Source organism: Lontra canadensis, unplaced genomic scaffold (genome assembly GCF_010015895.1).
Source record: "Lontra canadensis isolate GAN:19392208 unplaced genomic scaffold, GSC_riverotter_1.0 scaffold6, whole genome shotgun sequence".
NCBI lineage: Eukaryota > Metazoa > Chordata > Mammalia > Carnivora > Mustelidae > Lontra > Lontra canadensis.
In genome coordinates, this window is record NW_022631000.1 from 522 (window position 1) to 18,746 (window position 18,225).

Sequence of the window (18,225 nt, forward strand, 5' to 3'; positions counted from 1 at the left end):
ATCGAGGGCAGGAGACTATCAATGTCGCAGATCAACAAGTCAGGCAGAGTGAATTCAACTTCCTCTGGCTTTTTTTTTCCATTTAGGCTCTCAGTGGATTAGGATGATGCTCACCAGCATCAGGTAGAGCCCTCTACTTACTCAAGTCAACTGACATAATATCAATTTCTTCTGGACACACCCTCACACATACAACAAGAACTAATATTTAACCAGTTATCTAGACATCTTGTGCACTAGTCAAATTGGCATATACAATGAACCATCACAAATCCACCCACTGTGGTAAATGACCAGGTGCACTACTCAACATTCTGCCCACTGGGAGGAATTTTTCTCACTATCATCCTTCAGGGATGTCCCAGAGCATGGCAGTAGTGCTGCAATTGTCCACTTTTGAAAGGTGCCTACATATCTTGCAGCATTATCAGTAAGCCATGTCCGGGTCATCTCTCCCTCTGTCTACTGATTACAGTGAACCCTCCATGAGCCCACAACTATTGCTCAAATAGCAAAGCCAGTCTAACAGGCATGGGGAACATGGGCATTTGGACCACTTCTTCATGTAACTTACTGACACCTTCAGGGCCTCCTCAGGCTACATCATGTGTATATCACATCCATTTGATGATGCTGTGGCCATGTACTCCAAAATTTATGTCTTGGTGGGTCATACAATACACAGTTCATGATAGGCAGCTCTGGTTTCATGGGAAATTGCTGGCCCGTGGTTGAGCATTCAATCTCTACCAAAACTTAGTAGCAGACCAATAGCTCTTTATAAAATGGAAAGTAGTTGTCCACAGTGATGGCAGAACTTAACATGAAATTTAGCATCTGTGCTATCATTTACCCACAGATGGCAGTCCAAGACTCCATATAGCATTCCCTTGCAGGGAATTCCCTTGCATACAGCATTCCCATAGAGCTATTGCCAATTGGACCACCACTGTTTTTGGTGGATCAGGTAACCCAAGTGCCAGCACAGCTTGCATAGCAGCCCACACCTTTTGCAAGTCCTCCTTTTCTGAATCATACTCAAAAATAGCGCAAAATTATCTTATGGTTTCATTAATATGTAGAATATAAGGAATAGTGCAGAGGACCATAGGGAAGGGGAGGGAATCTGAATGGGAGGAAATCAGAGAGAGAGATACAAACCATGAGAGACTGCAGACTCAGGAAAACAAATTGAGGGTTGTGGAGGGGAGGAGGGAGATGGTAACTTGGTGATGGGCATTAAGGAGGGCATGTGATCTCATGAGCACTGGGTGTTATACGCAACTGAATCAATGAAAACTACATCAAAGACTAATGATGTACCATATGTTGTGTAAATGATCTTAATACAAAGAAAAAAACTAGCATCTTTTCTGTACATCTAGTAAATGGGTTCTAATAATACACTCAAATAAAGATGATGTTGCCTCCAAAATCCACAGTTCCACTATGTGTTGCACCTCTTTGGCCACAGACGGGCTAGATGCAACAATTAATCTTTTACTTAGAAGATGTATCTCCAGGGGTGCCTGGGTGGCTCAGTGGGTTAAAGACTCCACCTTCAGCTCAGGTCATGATCCTAGGGTCCAAGGATCAAACCCCGCATCGGGCTTTCTGCTCAGTGGGGAGCCTGCTTCCCCCCTCCTTCTCTCTGCCTGCCTCTCTCTGCCTACTTGTGATCTCTGTATGTCAAATAAATAAATAAAATCTTAAAAAAAAAGAAGATATATCGCCACATGACATATCCACTGGACCTCTAGAAATGTCACTGAGATAAATAGGCCCTGAATTTTGATGGATTTATTTCTGAACCTCTAGTATGAAAATGTCTACCAGAAAGTCTACAGTAATTATTACTTCTTACTCATTAGGTCCAATCAGCATAAGACACTGGTGTCTTATGGGAATGAAAGAAGATCAAGATCCTTGAGAAAATATTTGCTAATCATATACCTGATGAGAACTTTGTACCCAGACTATACGAAGAATTCTCAAAACTGAATAATATGTATATAACTGATTTTTAAAAAAGGGAAATACTTGAACAGGTACTTCGGGAAACAATACATATAGATGTCAAATAGGGCACAAAAATATTTTCAATATGATTGATCAATGGGGATATGCAATGAAGACCATAGTGAAATATCATGACCTACCTATAAAAATGACAAAAAATGAGACTACTACTCATACTGTAAGCAGCATTAGATCTACCCTTCTGTTCAGTTTTCACAATGATTTTTCTTTTATCTGTGATTTTTATTTCTTCTCTTTTTGGTTTTCATGAAAAAATTCTAAGGACACAAGCTAAATGATTAATGAGTACCAAAATATAGACACTTTGATTTCCCCAGCTTCTTATCAAGTCACATTTGGAGGTTAAGCAATTTTCCTACTCTTCACATATCAAATGAAAATGATACTATTTCTACATAGTAATACTTTGACATTAATAATGTCATGATTTCCTGAATGAACATTCATTGTCACTTCTCTTTTATTGATGAAATACAAAGATGAACACCTTACCACTATGTTCAAAATATCTCAGTAATTGTTCTTAAAATTTTAGAAACAGTGTGGAGATCCTTAAGAAATTAAAAAGAGACGGGAGGAGTCAAGATGGCGGAGAAGTATCAGGCTGAGACTACTTCAGGTAGCAAGAGATCAGCTAGATAGCTTATCTAAAGATTGCAAACACCTACAAATCCAATGGGAGATCGAAGAGAAGAAGAACAGCAATTCTAGAAACAGAAAATCAACCACTTTCTGAAAGGTAGGACTGGCGGAGAAGTGAATCCAAAGCGACGGGAAGATAGACCACAGAGGGAGGGGCCGGCTCCCGGCAAGTGGTGGAGCAACGGAGCACAAAATCAGGACTTTTAAAAGTCTGTTCCGCTGAGGGACAACGCTACAGAGGCTTAACTGGGGTGAAACCCACGTGTGGTCAGTGTGGCCTCAGGTCCCGCAGGGTCACAGAAGGATCGGGGTGTCTGAGTGTCACAGAGCTTACAGGTATTAGAACAAGGAAGCCGGCTACAGAGACAGAGCCGAGGAGTGAGCTCTAAGCTCGGGGTTACCTTGAACCGGTTGCAGGCTCCGTCAGCTCAGGGTGCGGCCTGAGGCAGGGTGATGGGAGTAATTGGGCGCTGTTCTCTGAGGGCGCACTGAGGAGTGGGGCCCCAAGCTCTCGGCTCCTCCGGGCCGGAGACTGGGAGGCCGCCATCTTCATTCCCGTCCTCCAGAACTCTACGGAAAGTGCTCAGGGAACAAAAGCTCCTGAAAGCAAACCCGAGCTGATTACTCAGCCCGGCCCCTGGTAAGGGCGGTGCAACTCCGCCTGGGGCAAAGACACTTGAGAATCACTACAACAGGCCCCTCCCCCAGAAGATCAACAAGAAACCCAGCCAGGACCAAGTTCACCTACCAAGGAGTGCAGTTTCAATACCAAGGAGAGCAGCGGAATTCCAGAGGAGGAGAAAGCAAAGCACAGAACTCATGGCTTTCTCCCCATGATTCTTTAGCCTTGCAGTTAATTTAATTTTTTTTTCTTTTTCAATCTTTTTTTCTCTTCTTCTGCTAAATTGTTTTTAACTTTTACCCTTTTCTTTTTTAACATTTTTAACTAGTTTATCTAATATATATATATATTTTTTCCTTTTTATATTTTTTCTTTATTGGTTTACTTTTTTTAAATGTTTCTTTTTTTCTTTTTTTTTCTTTCTGAAACTTTTTATCCCCTTTCTCCCCCCTCACGATTTGGGATCTCTTCTGATTTGGATAAAGCATATTTTCCTGGGGTTGTTGCCACGCTTTTAGTATTTTACTTGCTCCTTCATATACTCTTATCTGGACAAAATGACAAGGCAGAAAAATTCACCACAATAAAAAGAACAAGAGGCAGTACCAAAGGCTAGGGACATAATCAATACAGACATTGGTAATATGTCAGACCTAGAGTTCAGAATGACGATTCTCAAGGTTCTAGCCAGGCTCGAAAAAGGCATGGAAGATATTAGAGAAACGTTCTCGGGAGATATAAAAGCCCTTTCTGGAGAAATAAAAGAACTGAAATCTAATCAAGTTGAAATAAAAAAGCTATTAATAAGGTGCAATCAAAAATGGAGGCTCTCACTGCTAGGATAAATGAGGCAGAAGAAAGAATTAGCGATATAGAAGACCAAATGACAGAGAATAAAGAAGCTGAGCAAAAGAGGGACAAAGAGCTACTGGACCACGAGGAGAGAATTCGAGAGATAAGTGACACCATAAGACGAAACAACATTAGAATAATTGGGATTCCAGAAGAAGAAGAAAGAGAGAGGGGAGCAGAAGGTATATTGGAGAGAATTATTGGAGAGAATTTCCCCAATATGGCAAAGGGAACAAGCATCAAAATCCAGGAGGTTCAGAGAACCCCTCTCAAAATCAATAAGAATAGGTCCACACCCCGTCACCTAATAGTCAAATTTACAAGTCTTAGTGACAAAGAGAAAATCCTGAAAGCAGCCTGGGAGAAGAAGTCTGTAACATACAATGGTAAAAATATTATATTGGCAGCAGACTTATCCACAGAGACCTGGCAGGCCAGAAAGAGCTGGCATGATATATTCAGAGCACTAAATGAGAAAAACATGCAGCCAAGAATACTATATCCATCTAGGCTATCATTGAAAATAGAAGGAGAGATTAAAAGCTTCCAGGACAAACAAAAACTGAAAGAATTTGCAAACACCAAAGCAGCTCTACAGGAAATATTGAAAGGGGTCCTCTAAGCAAAGAGAGAGCCTAAAAGTAGTAGATCAGAAAGGAACAGAAACAATATACAATAACAGTCACCTTACAGGCAATACAATGGCACTAAATTCATATCTCTCAATAGTTACCCTGAATGTTAATGGGCTAAATGCCCCAATCAAAAGATACAGGTTATCAGAATGGATAAAAAAACAAAACCCATCTATATGCTGCCTACAAGAAACTCATTTTAAACCCGAAGACACCTCCAGATTTAAAGTGAGGGGGTGGAAAACAATTTACCATGCTAATGGACATCAGAAGAAAGCAGGAGTGGCAATCCTTATATCAGATCAATTAGATTTTAAACCAAAGACTATAATAAGACATGAGGAAGGACACTATGTCATACTCAAAGGATCTGTCCAACAAGAAGATATAACAATTTTAAATATCTATGCCCCTAACGTGGGAGCAGCCAACTATATAAACCAATTAATAACAAAACAAAAGAAACACATCAACAATATTACAATAATCGTAGGGGACCTTAACACTCCCCTCACTGAAATGGACAGATAATCCAAGCAAAAAATCAACAAGGAAATAAAGGACTTAAATGACACCCTGAACCAGATGGACATCACAGATATATTCAGAACATTTCATCCCAAAGCAACAGAATAAACATTCTTCTCTAGTGCACATGGAACATTCTCCAGAATAGATCACATCCTCAGTCCTAAATCAGGTCTCAACCAGTATCAAAAGATTGGGATCATTCCCTGCATATTTTCAGACCACAATGCTCTGAAGCTAGAACTCAATCACAAGAGGAAATTTGGAAAGAACCCAAATACATGGAGACTAAACAGCATCCTTCTAAAGAATGAATGGGTCAACCAGAAAATTAAAGAAGAATTGAAAAAATTCATGGAAACAAATGATAATGAAAATATAGGTTCAAAATCTGTGGGACAAAACAAAGGCAGTCCTGAGAAGAAAATATATAGTGGTTCAAGCCTTTCTCAAGAAACGAGAGAGGTCTCAGGTACACAACCTAAACCTACACCTAAAGGAGCTGGAGAAAGAACAAGAAAGAAACCCTAAACCCAGCATGAGAAGAGAAATCATAAAGATCAGAGCAGAAATCAATGAAATAGAAACCAAAAAATCAATAGAACAAATCGATGAAACTAGGAGCTGGTTCTTTGAAAGAATTAATAAGATTGATAAACCCCTGGCCAGACTTATCAAAAAGAAAAGGGAAAGGACCCAGATAAATTAAACCATGAATGAAAGAGGAGAGATCACAACTAACACCAAAGAAATACAGACAATTATAAGAACATACTATGAGTAACTCTACGCCAACAAATTTGACAATCTGGAAGAAATGGATGCATTCCTAGAGACATATAAACTACCACAACTGAACCAGGAAGAAATAGAAAGCCTGAACAGACCCATAACCAGTAAGGAGATTGAAACAGTCATCAAAAATCTCCAAACAAACAAAAGCCCAGGGCCAGACGGCTTCTCGGGGGAATTCTACCAAACATTCAAAGAAGAACTAATTCCTATTCTCCTGAAACTGTTCCAAAGAATAGAAATGGAAGGAAAACTTCCAAACTCATTTTATGAGGCCAGCATCACCTTGATTCCAAAACCAGACAAGGATCCCATCAAAAAAGAGAACTACAGACCAATATCCTTGATGAACACAGATACAAAAATTCTCACCAAAATACTAGCCAATAGGATTCAACAGTACATTAAAAGGATTATTCACCACGACCAAGTGGGATTTATTCCAGGGCTGCAAGGTTGGTTCAACATCCGCAAATCAATCAATGTGATACAACACATTAAAAAAAGAAAGAACAAGAACTACATGCTACTCTCCATAGATGCTGAAAAAGCATTTGACAAAGTACAGCATCCCTTCCTGATCAAAACTCTTCAAAGTGTAGGGATAGAGGACACATACCTCAATATTATCAAAGCCATCTATGAAAAACCCACCGCAAAATATCATTCTCAATGGAGAAAAACTGAAAGCTTTTCCGCTAAGGTCAGGAACACGGCAGGGATGTCCATTATCACCACTGCTATTGAACATAGTACTAGAAGTCCTAGCCTCAGCAATCAGAGAACAAAAGGAAATTAAAGGCATCCAAATCGGCAAAGAAGAAGTCAAACTATCACTCTTCAAAGATGATATGATACTATATGTGGAAAACCCAAAAGACTCCACTCCAAAACTGCTAGAACTTGTACAGGAATTCAGTAAAGTGTCAGGATATAAAATCAATGCACAGAAATCAGTCGCATTTCTCTACACCAACAACAAGACAGAAGAAAGAGAAATTAAGGAATCCATCCCATTTATGATTGCACCCCAAACTATAAGATACCTAGGAATAAACCTAACCAAAGGGGCTAAGGATCTATACTCAGAAAACTATAAAGTACTCATGAAAGAAATTGAGGAAGACACAAAGAAATGGAAAAATGTTCCATGCTCCTGGATTGGAAGTATAAATATTGTGAAAATGTCTATGCTACCTAAAGCAATCTACACATTTAATGCAATTCCTATCAAAGTACCATCCATTTTTTTCAAAGAAATGGAACAAATAATCCTAAAATTTATATGGAACCAGAAAAGACCGCGAATAGCCAAAGGAATATTGAAAAAGAAAGCCAAAGTCGATGGCATTACAATTCCGGACTTCAAGCTCTCTTACACAGCTTTCATCATCAAGACAGCATGGTACTGGCACAAAAACAGACACATAGATCAATGGAACAGAATAGAGAACCCAGAAATAGACCCCCAAATCTATGGTCAACTAATCTTCAACAAAGCAGGAAAGAATGTCCAATGGAAAAAAACCTCTTCAATAAATGGTGTTGGGAAAATTGGACAGCCACATGCAGAAAAATGAAATTGGATCATTTCCTTACACCACACACAAAAATAGACTCAAAGTGGATGAAGGACCTCAATGTGAGAAAGGAATCCATCCAAATCCTTGAGGAGAACACAGGCAGCAACCTCTTTGACCTCAGCCACAGCAACATCTTCCTAGGAACATCCCCAAAGGCAAGGGAAGCAAGGGCAAAAATGAACTATTGGGATTTTATCAAGATCAAAAGAAACAGTTCACAAAACCAAAAGACAACTGACAGAATGGGAGAAGATATTTGCAAACGACATATCAGATAAAGGGCTAGTGTCCAAAATCTATAAAGAACTTAGCAAACTCAACACCCAAAGAACAAACAATCCAATCAAGAAATGGGCAGAGGACATGAACAGACATTTCTGCAAAGAAGACATCCAGATGGCCAACAGACACATGAAAAAGTGCTCCATATCACTCAGCATCAGGGAAATACAAATCAAAACCACAATGAGATATCACCTCACACCAGTCAGAATGGCTAAAATTAACAAGTCCGGAAATGACAGATGCTGGCGAGGATGTGGAGAAAGGGGAATCCTCCTACACTGTTGGTGGGAATGCAAGCTGGTGCAGCCACTCTGGAAAACAGCATGGAGGTTCCTCAAAATGTTGAAAATAGAACTACCCTATGACCCAGCAATTGCACTGCTGGGTATTTACCCTAAAGATACAAATGTAGTGATCTGAAGGGGCACATGCACCCGAATGTTTATAGCAGTAATGTCTACAATAGCCAAACTATGGAAAGAACCTAGATGTCCATCAACAGACGAATGGATAAAGAAGAGGTGGTATATATACACAATGGAATACTATGAGGCCATCAAAAGAAATGAAATCTTGCCATTTGCGACAATGTGGATGTAACTAGAGGGTATCATGCTTAGCGAAATAAGTCAATCGGAGAAAGACAACTATCATATGATCTCCCTGATATGAGGGAGAGGAGATGCAGCATGGGGGGTTAAGGGGGTAGGAGAAGAGTAAATGAAACAAGATGGGATTGGGAGGGAGACAAACCATAAGTGACTCTTAATCTCACAAAACAAACTGAGGGTTGATGGGGGGAGGGGGGTTGGGAGAGGGAGGGTGGGGTTATGGACATTGGGGAGGGTATGTGCTATGGTGAGTGCTGTGAAGTGTGTAAACCTGGCGATTCACAGACCTGTACCCCTGGGGATAAAAATATATGTTTATAAAAAATAAAATTTAAAAAAATGTAAAAAAAGAAATTAAAAAGAGAGCTACCTTATGACCCTGCAATTGCACTACTGGGTATTTACCCCAAAGATACAGATGTAGTGAAAAGAACGGCCATCTGTACCCCAATCTTCATAGCAGCAATGGCCACAGTCGCCAAACTGTGGAAAGCACCATGATGCCCTTCAACAGACAAATGGATAAGGAAGATGTGGTTCATATATACTACGGAGTATTATGCCTCCATCAGAAAGGATGAATACCCAACATTTGTATCAGCATGGATGGGACTGGAAGAGATTATGCTGAGTGAAATAAGTCAAGCAGAGAGAGTCAATTATCATATGGTTTCACTTATTTGTGGAGCATAACAAATAGCATGGAGGACAAGGAGGAGATGGAGAGTAGAAGGGAATTGGGGGAAATTGGAGGGGGAGACAAAGCATGAGAGACTGTGGACTCTGAGAAACAAACTGAGCATTTTGGAGGGGAGAGGGATGGAAGGCTGGGTGAGCCTGGTGGTGGGTATTATGGAGGGCACATATTGCATGGAGCATTGGGTGTGGTGGATAAACAATGAATTCTGTAACACTGAAACAAATTTTAAAAAATAAATAAAATTAAAAAAAAAAAAGAAATTGGGGTAAAGAATGAAGTGCCCCAGGTGATCCCACCTATGCTGGTTTTTCTTGCCCCATCTGATTCCTCTTGCTTCCTTTTTGCATGTCAGCTACATTTACCTGTTTTTGTTGTTGTTGTTGTTGTTTCTGCAGTTTCTGTCTCTGAGATTATCTAGACCCTTTAATGATGGAAGGCTCTACGATGACAAATTTTCATAGGCAACACCTTGTTAGACACAAAATTTCTCAGCCTCACTCTTGACCTATTGAAGTGGAATCTGCATTTTCAGAAAACAACAACAACAACAGAGTATTCACCTACATTACAGTTTGAGAAGCACTCATATATGCCACCTCCCCTGTGGTCCTTTGTTTTGTTTTCCTTTTCTTCTCCTCTGCCCTATGCCTAACAAAGTTTTTCATGTGTTTTCATATTAAAGTGGAAAGTTCATTGTAGGTCTGGAATGTGACCTGAAGTTTGTATGAGGGTTGACAACTGCATTTAAATTTAGATCATGAAGACAATCAAGGACTTTGGTCTCATGAAATTGGTGTATGGTTGATTAGCTCAGAAGATCATACTAATCAAAGAAATCAGAACATCAAAATTTTTAGATTAATTGGTTTTCACAAACCTGTCAGAAGTGTCATCTGTGCTGGAAAATAGCATAAAGTAGTTTCAATTGTTAGCATTAGTACTGTATATAGTGACTTGATGTTAATGATTCCAGAATCCATAATGCCCAGTGGGACACCTGGACTTCTCACACATGTTCAGATTTACAATGCCCAGAGGAACAGCTTCGTTTTGTCCTAAAGGGAACCCGTGGGAGCTATTAGGGGATTTTTAGCTCTTCATGCCTTCCTCTCCTGTCAAAAGCACACAGTTGTACAATTGGTTGACTCTTGTGTTTGAACAAAGCTGATATAAACAACATTTTCCTGAACTTGGTAAACGAAGCATCCAAAATGAAAAAGTGTTGTTTCTTGTGTTTTGTCATTCCAGTGTTACTATATTTTTTCTACTTTAGAAAGTGTAACTCTCAAAAGGATCTCCACTTTTTGTTATAAGATATGGGTAAGAGAGAAATAGTATCTACAACATTCACTCTTTGTATAAAAATTCAAAATACTGTATAATTTGTAATAACTTTAGATCAACTTACTAGATGCCAAAAATGGCATGCAAAAAATGTAAAACTCTTAATTATCTGTATATCTTATTTTCAGGACTAAATCTGGATAAGCAAAATACCTGCAAAACTGAAATTTTCACCTTAACATAATTAATTATCTTTCTAAGATAACTATAATGACTTTATAAATTTTAGTGAATGAGAATGTTAAACTATTTAAGCTGAATTTTAATATCAGGTCATGTGTCCTACATAACAGTCTTTCTAACTATGCTGACTAGATGATCTATCCTTTTTAATTAATCACATTCTGTGATTTAAGTTTTAAGGTAAGTCATATACATATTAACTCCTCTGGCCTTTCTCCCACTTCTAGCAACAATTTCATTAAGTATTTTAAAAACATATTAGCAAGAAATTTATAGAAAAATGTGTCTCCAATACTCTTTACACCATATGGCTTAATACATACATCACAGAAATTAAATATGAGATTTTTCAATTGAGATTTTGAACTGCATTTAAGAGAATCCATTCTAAATAAAAATATAATTAACCACTGGAATTTTGGTAGTGGTTATTTGTGTTACCTACTAAGTTCCAGAGTTTGACTCAATTTTATTCTGCTGAAAAAAACTGGTAGAGAAATAGTACTCCAAGTAAAAACAGCAGGATTTCTGGAGAAAGCAGCAGGTGACTGACTGCTTAAACCTACATCAAGTCCTGTCACACTAGATATGATGGGGATGGGAAACTAAGTTTCTGGTTCTTTTGACTTCTAGAGTGGTAGATTTGGGTTAAACCAATACTTGTGTGGCAAAGAGGATCAGTTCCCAGCTATCCAAAAAAGACATGTATCTATTGTACAACCTCTTTAATGTCTTTTCTCAAGTTTCTTTCTGTGTCCTTCTTCTTTTTACCTTATCTACTCTCCAGTGGATAGGTCATCTGTAAGTATGCCTTCAGCTACCAAAATGACTCCCAAGTCATTGTTTCTACTAAGCTTCAGTAGACTCATACTACTAAGCTCTCTCACCTAGATGTTCAGAGGGCTCTTTCTCCATAAATAAGTCAAATGCCTTCTCGATCTCAACTTCTCAGTCTCAATCTCAACTTCTCAATCTCAACATCTACCCAGTCTCCATGTGTCTCTTCTCTCCTTCACATCTAGCATGATGACTACCTTCTGATTTATTTTTATCTCTTTGTTCTCCTCATCCTTTCCAATATTACATTACACATAAAATAAGAACTTTACATACACTTGATTCAACTAGAAGGGATTTGTAAAATGCAGATTATTAGACTTCATTCTTTACCCTCTGAGTCAATGTCTAGAGTAATACCTCACAATCTATATTTTGTACAAGAAGTTCCCCCAAAATTCTGTTGTGTAATCTGGTTTGAGAATCACTGAACCATATTAAAAACTCATTAAGTAGTACTCCTGACTCTAGTTTCCCCTCCCTGCAGCATATTCTCTTCACTACAAGATATTTAATTTGAAAATTATTGTGGGGCACCTAAATGGCTCAGTCAGTGTCTGACTCTTGGTTTCTGCTCAGTTCATGATCTTAGAGTTGAGAAATCAAACCCCACATCCAACTGTGTGCTCAACACAAAGTCTGCTTGAGATTCTTTCCCTCTCCTTTTTTCTCTCCCCCTCCTCACATGCTCTCTCTCTCTCTCTCTTTTTCTCTAAAATAAATAAAATGTTTTTTTAAAAAATTATCTATGGTGCTACTGATTGTCTTAAAAGTTTTTTGTGTATGCCTATTGCCTGAGGAACAAATTTCAATGTCCTTCACATGTCATTCAATTCATTTTGTCACAATTCAAAATTCTTTTCCCTTCTTTTCCCCTCAACCATGTGTCAGAATTATCTAAGACATTCAGTTTTGCCCATAAATTCTCTAACACACTCAGGTATCCCCATAAATTTAATAATTTAATAAAAATATTTGAAATGTCTTTCCTTTCTCCTGAATCTGTTAATTCCTGTACATTTTTTGAACTGAAATAATTTCATTTTCTATTACCTCAGTTCCCCAAATAGTTTTCATATTTTATAGTAGCAGTAAATAAAAGTAAGATCATTCTGATTAGTCTATGGCTTTATTTCAACTACTTTCTTCCTCTTTTCTTTCTATATAATCTGAGTGAATGCTTTTTTTATACTTACTGCATTTCATTTCAGGGTTCATCCTGTAACAAGATGGATACTGAAAATGGAACATTGGTGACAAAGTTTATTCTCACAGGATTCACATATCAACTACAGTGACAAATCCCCCTGTTCCTGGTGTTCTTGGTGATATACCTCATCACCATTGTTGGAAACCTTGGACTAACTGCTCTCATATGCAATGACCCTCACCTTCACATCCCTATGTACTTACTCCTTGGGAGTTTAGCTTTTGTGGATGCTTGGATATCATCCACAGTGACCCCAAAGATGCTGGTCAACTTCCTAGCTAAGAGTAAGATGATCTCTCTCTCTCTGAATGCATGATACGGTTTTTTTCCTTTGCATTTGGTGGAACATCAGAATGTTTTCTCTTGGCAACAATGGCATATGATCGCTTTGTAGCCATATGGAAACCGTTACTTTATCCAGTGATTATGACCTATAGACTTTGCACCTGGCTATTAGTCTCATCATTTTTAGGTGGCTTTGTTTATTCTTTAATTCATATAGGTTTCTTATTCAGATTAACCTTTTGTAATTCTAACATAATATATCACTTTTACTGTGACATCATGCCATTGTTTAAGATTTCCTGTACGGACCCTTCACTTAATGTTCTGATGGTTTTTATTTTCTCTAGGTCAATACAGGTATTTACCATTCTGATTGTTCTGGTCTCTTATACACTTATCTTCTTTACAATCTTAAGAAAGAAGTCTCTGAAAGGCATTAAAAAAGCCTTTTCCACCTGTGGAGCTCATCTTTTATCTGTGTCTTTATATTATGGCCCTCTTCTCTTCAGATATGTTTGTCCTGGATCTGCACAATCGGATGATCAAGATATGATGGACTCTCTATTTTACACTGTCATAATTCCTTTGTTAAATCCAATGATCTATAGCCTGAGAAATAAAAAAGTCATAGATTCACTGAGAAAAATGTTAAAGAGAAATGTTTAGATCTCACACAATTATCTGTTCTCTTTTTCATTTAAAGCATCACAAATTATGCAGATTATATGTGTTCTGTTTGGTAAGAGTGCAAAGACTTTCCAATTATAATTGCCCTAGGGTTTAATGATTTATTACATGTGTTCATATCATACTAGAATAATTGAAGCATAAAACAAATAAAAATATTTTATATGCTTACATATTCTTCCTTGTAGTTTTATAAAATCATTCAGTACTATAGGTTGTATTTCCTCTGAATAGGAATTGATTATGATGTCTTTGATAATTATATAGCCATATAGCCTGGAGGGAGGACCATGCACATTTGGCCATACACATTGGCCATGCACACCAGAGGAGGCAGGTTTATGGTTGAATCAACAACAAATCCCAAGAATTCTGCTAGCCATTTAAAGGTCTCTCATTCCACTTTATTTGGGGCATAGTAAATTTCACTTCTTCTGGGTATTCAATAATTCTCAAAGCACTAAGGGAAGTAAAAAGAAATGGGGGAGCCATGAGGAAAATATAAGAAGGGAGTTAAAAACAGTGAAGGTCCAGCCAAATTGTAAGAGATAGTCTTAGCCCAGTGTCTATGAGAAATGAAATGGAGCCAGGCAGGGGGGAAGGGGAATGTTGCCTCTCATTGTCTCTGATGCCTTCTACATGCCCTTTCTAGCTGTGTTTGGATGTTGTAGGGTAATCTGTAAAGGTCCTCTAATTCAGAAAGCTAAGAAAGGAGACTACAGAATTTTAAGTGGGATGGTCAGGGAGAAAAAAAGAGAAGAAGCAGAAGAGAAAGGAAATGGTCAATCTTTCTTTCCTTCTTTTCTTTTTTTTTTTTTTTTTTGAAGAATGAAGCTAGTAAGATATATCAGTAATATGTAATGTTTTAATGTGTTGTTGATGTATGGGCTTCAAAAGCATGTTTGAGTCAAATAATGTTAAGATAATATGATGTCAGAGCGCCTAGTGGATGTCTGGGAAATACATGAAAATGAGCAAGATTTTGGATATTCTCTGTTCTAAGAATTTTTAATTTTAATTTTTTTTTTGTTCTAAGAATTTTTAAATGTTAACTTTCTTCTACCCCATACTCTAAGTATAATGAATAAACCATCTTCAAGTCCAATCCTGTCTTTCCTTTCTCAACATGGAAAATACACACACTTTTTTACTGATACTCCTGAAGCCTTGGCCCTGATTCTGTGTTTTGTAAAACTTTAGTTACTTATCTTTTACATCCTGATACTATTCCTTCTGTAACATAGTCACCTTGTTATTCTTCAAAAACTCTGATTAAATCATATCTCTTTTCAATAATTTTTAATGGGTTATCATTGCTACCAGATTATGTGCAAGTACAGTATATCTAGGTCTCCATATATACACATGTATATGTTTGTGTTCATGTGTATGTCTATATTTATATATTTATTATACATTTTATATATTTATTTATATATGTAGATTTTATATATATTACATGTATATTTTTCCATATATATCTATCCATTCATTCCCTCTCTATATTTATCTTCATCACTCTGCTTTGCCATCCTGGTGTTATTTGAGGTCCTTTCAAATAAAACCTTAGTTAACCCTGAGGTCTTTTCTTCCAAAATTCTCCTAATTCTCCTTGTTTTATACCCAAAATGAGTTGCAGAAAGCTTTCTGAATACTTTCTACTCTTTCAAATACATGCTTTTGCTAAGACAGGTCTCTTTCACAGAGAAAGGAACTTTCTTCAAGGTCTATCTCTAATATTACAGTTTTCCTGATTGTCTTGAAGAGGATAGTAATGCTCACTTGAAACATTTAGTTTTTGTGTTTGAAACATTTAGCACTTATTCTTGTTAGGCCACACTTGACTTTGTATGATACTTATTTCTGGGCTACAGGCTTTTCAAGAGTATTATTATGAATTCAATGTCCTAGTCTCTATTTTTCCCAGTGTTTGGCATGATGGCTTACACACATGAGGTCCTAAATAAATATTTATAAAATATATGTAAAAGTGAATTGAATCTGAGAGCCCAAATGAACAGAATGCAGTAAGAGTACATCACTCACTTTCAATCTTGCAATGAGCCCCAGGAGATTACCAGCCCTGGGATGGCTGCTGCAGTCTAGCTCACCTTCTTGCTTCTTTAATGACAGTTACATATGTCATACACTTAAGGTGAATTATTTATGTTCTTATTGCTAGGATTGGCTTCTGGGCTTCAATTAGTTGTTTGGTTTAAACAGCTGTTTGTTTAAAAGATATTTTAAAATAGATAAACATTCAAAAATTATAACTATTCTATAATCTGGAAATCCACATCACAAGATTAGAGCAGATCATCTGCTCCTGAGGGAAATCACCAAGCCCTAGGAAAGGGAGGAGTGGATCACAGTAAAGCTGTTTTTATGCTTTTCTCCCAGAAAAATCCATATTATTGCTATATCTATAGTTTTTAAAAATTTTTTTTGCTGTATAATATTCTCACTGTACTGACAGCTTCCTTTAATTGTCTTGATTTTTACTTGTTCATTCATTATCACAGCCCAAGGACTGGATTGATAATGCAACAATTAGCATCTCCTGCCATCATAGCAGTCCAGTTCCCTAAGTGGTATTTTCCTTGAAAGAGAAGGTTCACATCAAGCTGAGTATAGGAGTGTGGTATGTTACCTGGCAAGTCTTACTTTAGGTTTTATGAGTATAGGTCAGAAAATTGGGGGCCTCTCAGAAGCTCATACCTCCTCTGCAACCTCTTGTGCATGTCTGGTCTATAGATTCCTCTGCTCTAATTTGACCTTCAGTGCAATACTTTATGCCTTTCAGGAATTCATCAAAGTCGCTAGTCCATTGATGTGATCCCATTCTCTCTTATAGATATTTCTATCTTTGTACTTTATTTTTATTGCTTCAGTGGCATGTGGGGAAAAGATAAAATATACATCTGTGCAAAATACACAATTTGGACAAGATATTCTGCTGATTCCTTTAAAAAGAAACTATAAAATTACATATGTATTATTTAATGATTATTTAAGTATAAAATATAATATCACATTGCTAAGTTTACCCAGTTGTCTGGAACACTGATGATGTTGACTAAACCATCTCATGAAACTACCAACAATATACATGAAATTCTCTTCATTATGCAGACGTATTCACTTTCTTAACCTGGGGATTTAAAAGAACTCATAATCCCTCTCATTTTATATACATGGATGTACATATCTATTTTTTTCTTATCATTTTCTAATACCTTCTACCCTTCAGAAGATTTCTGACAGAATCTCTAAAATTGTATTAAAAAAAAAAACAAAAGAATTTAAATTTAGATTAACACAAAGAAGCACCAATCAAAACTGGAATTGTATTTCTGAAGTTGGTTTGTTGACAGACTACGGCACAATCTCACTGAGTGCATTTAGGTATGTGTTAAAATCTCTCTGTTCTAATTAAAAATAGAGCTTCCCTATGACCCTGCAATTGCACTATTGGGTATTTACCCCAAAGATACAGACGTAGTGAAAAGAAGGGCCATCTGTACCCCAATGTTTATAGCAGCAATGGCCATGGTTGCCAAACTGTGGAAAGAACCAAGATGCCCTTCAACGGATGAATGGATGAGGAAGATGTGGTCCATATACATTATGGAGTATTATGCTTCCATCAGAAAGGATGAATACCCAAATTTTGTAGCAACATGGACGGGAGTGGAAGAGATTATGCTGAGTGAAATAAGTCAAGCAGAGAGAGTCAATTATCATATGGTTTCACTTATTTGTGGAGCATAACAAATAGCATGGAGGACAAGGGGAGTTAGAGAGGAGAAGGTAGTTGAGGGAAATTGGAAGGGGAGGTGAACCATGAGAGACTATGGACTCTGAAAAACAATCTGAGGGTTTTGAAGGGGTGGGGGGTGGGAGGTTGGGGGAACCAGGTGGTGGGTATTAGAGAGGGCACGGATTGCGTGGAGCACTGGGTGTGGTGCAAAAACAATGAATACTGTTATGCTGAAAAGAAAAAAAAGTGCAAAAATCCTGTACTACTAAAAATAATCAAAATATTTTCAATACCTTTAAGGAAATGAGGGAAAAACCTAGCTTCAATGAGAAAATAGAATACATAGGATACACTAACACTCACACATACATATATACATATTCATATTATCTATCTCTCCATCATTTATCTACAATCTATATGTTAAGACTATAGAAATACATGAAACAAATTTTTATGTATTAATATTAGAGTTAACTATTGAAACATAATTCCTTAAAAATTGATATTCTATTGTACAATGTGAATATACTTAACACTACTGAACTGTAACTTTAAAATAATTAAAATGATAAATTTTATGTTATGTTTCAAACCACAGTTTTAATAAATTAAAAGAAAGGTAACAC

At 37.3% G+C, this 18,225-nt stretch overlaps 1 protein-coding gene across 1 annotated transcript; it reads left to right on the forward strand.

Annotated features, from left to right (window-relative positions):
* Positions 1-12,883: 12,883 nt before the first annotated feature.
* Positions 12,884-13,815, forward strand: LOC116864787 (olfactory receptor 5H2-like). Its single transcript, XM_032852640.1, is given in 2 exon segments — positions 12,884-13,159; positions 13,162-13,815. Coding segments are annotated over 2 exon segments (930 nt in total).
* The last annotated feature ends 4,410 nt before the right edge of the window (positions 13,816-18,225 follow it).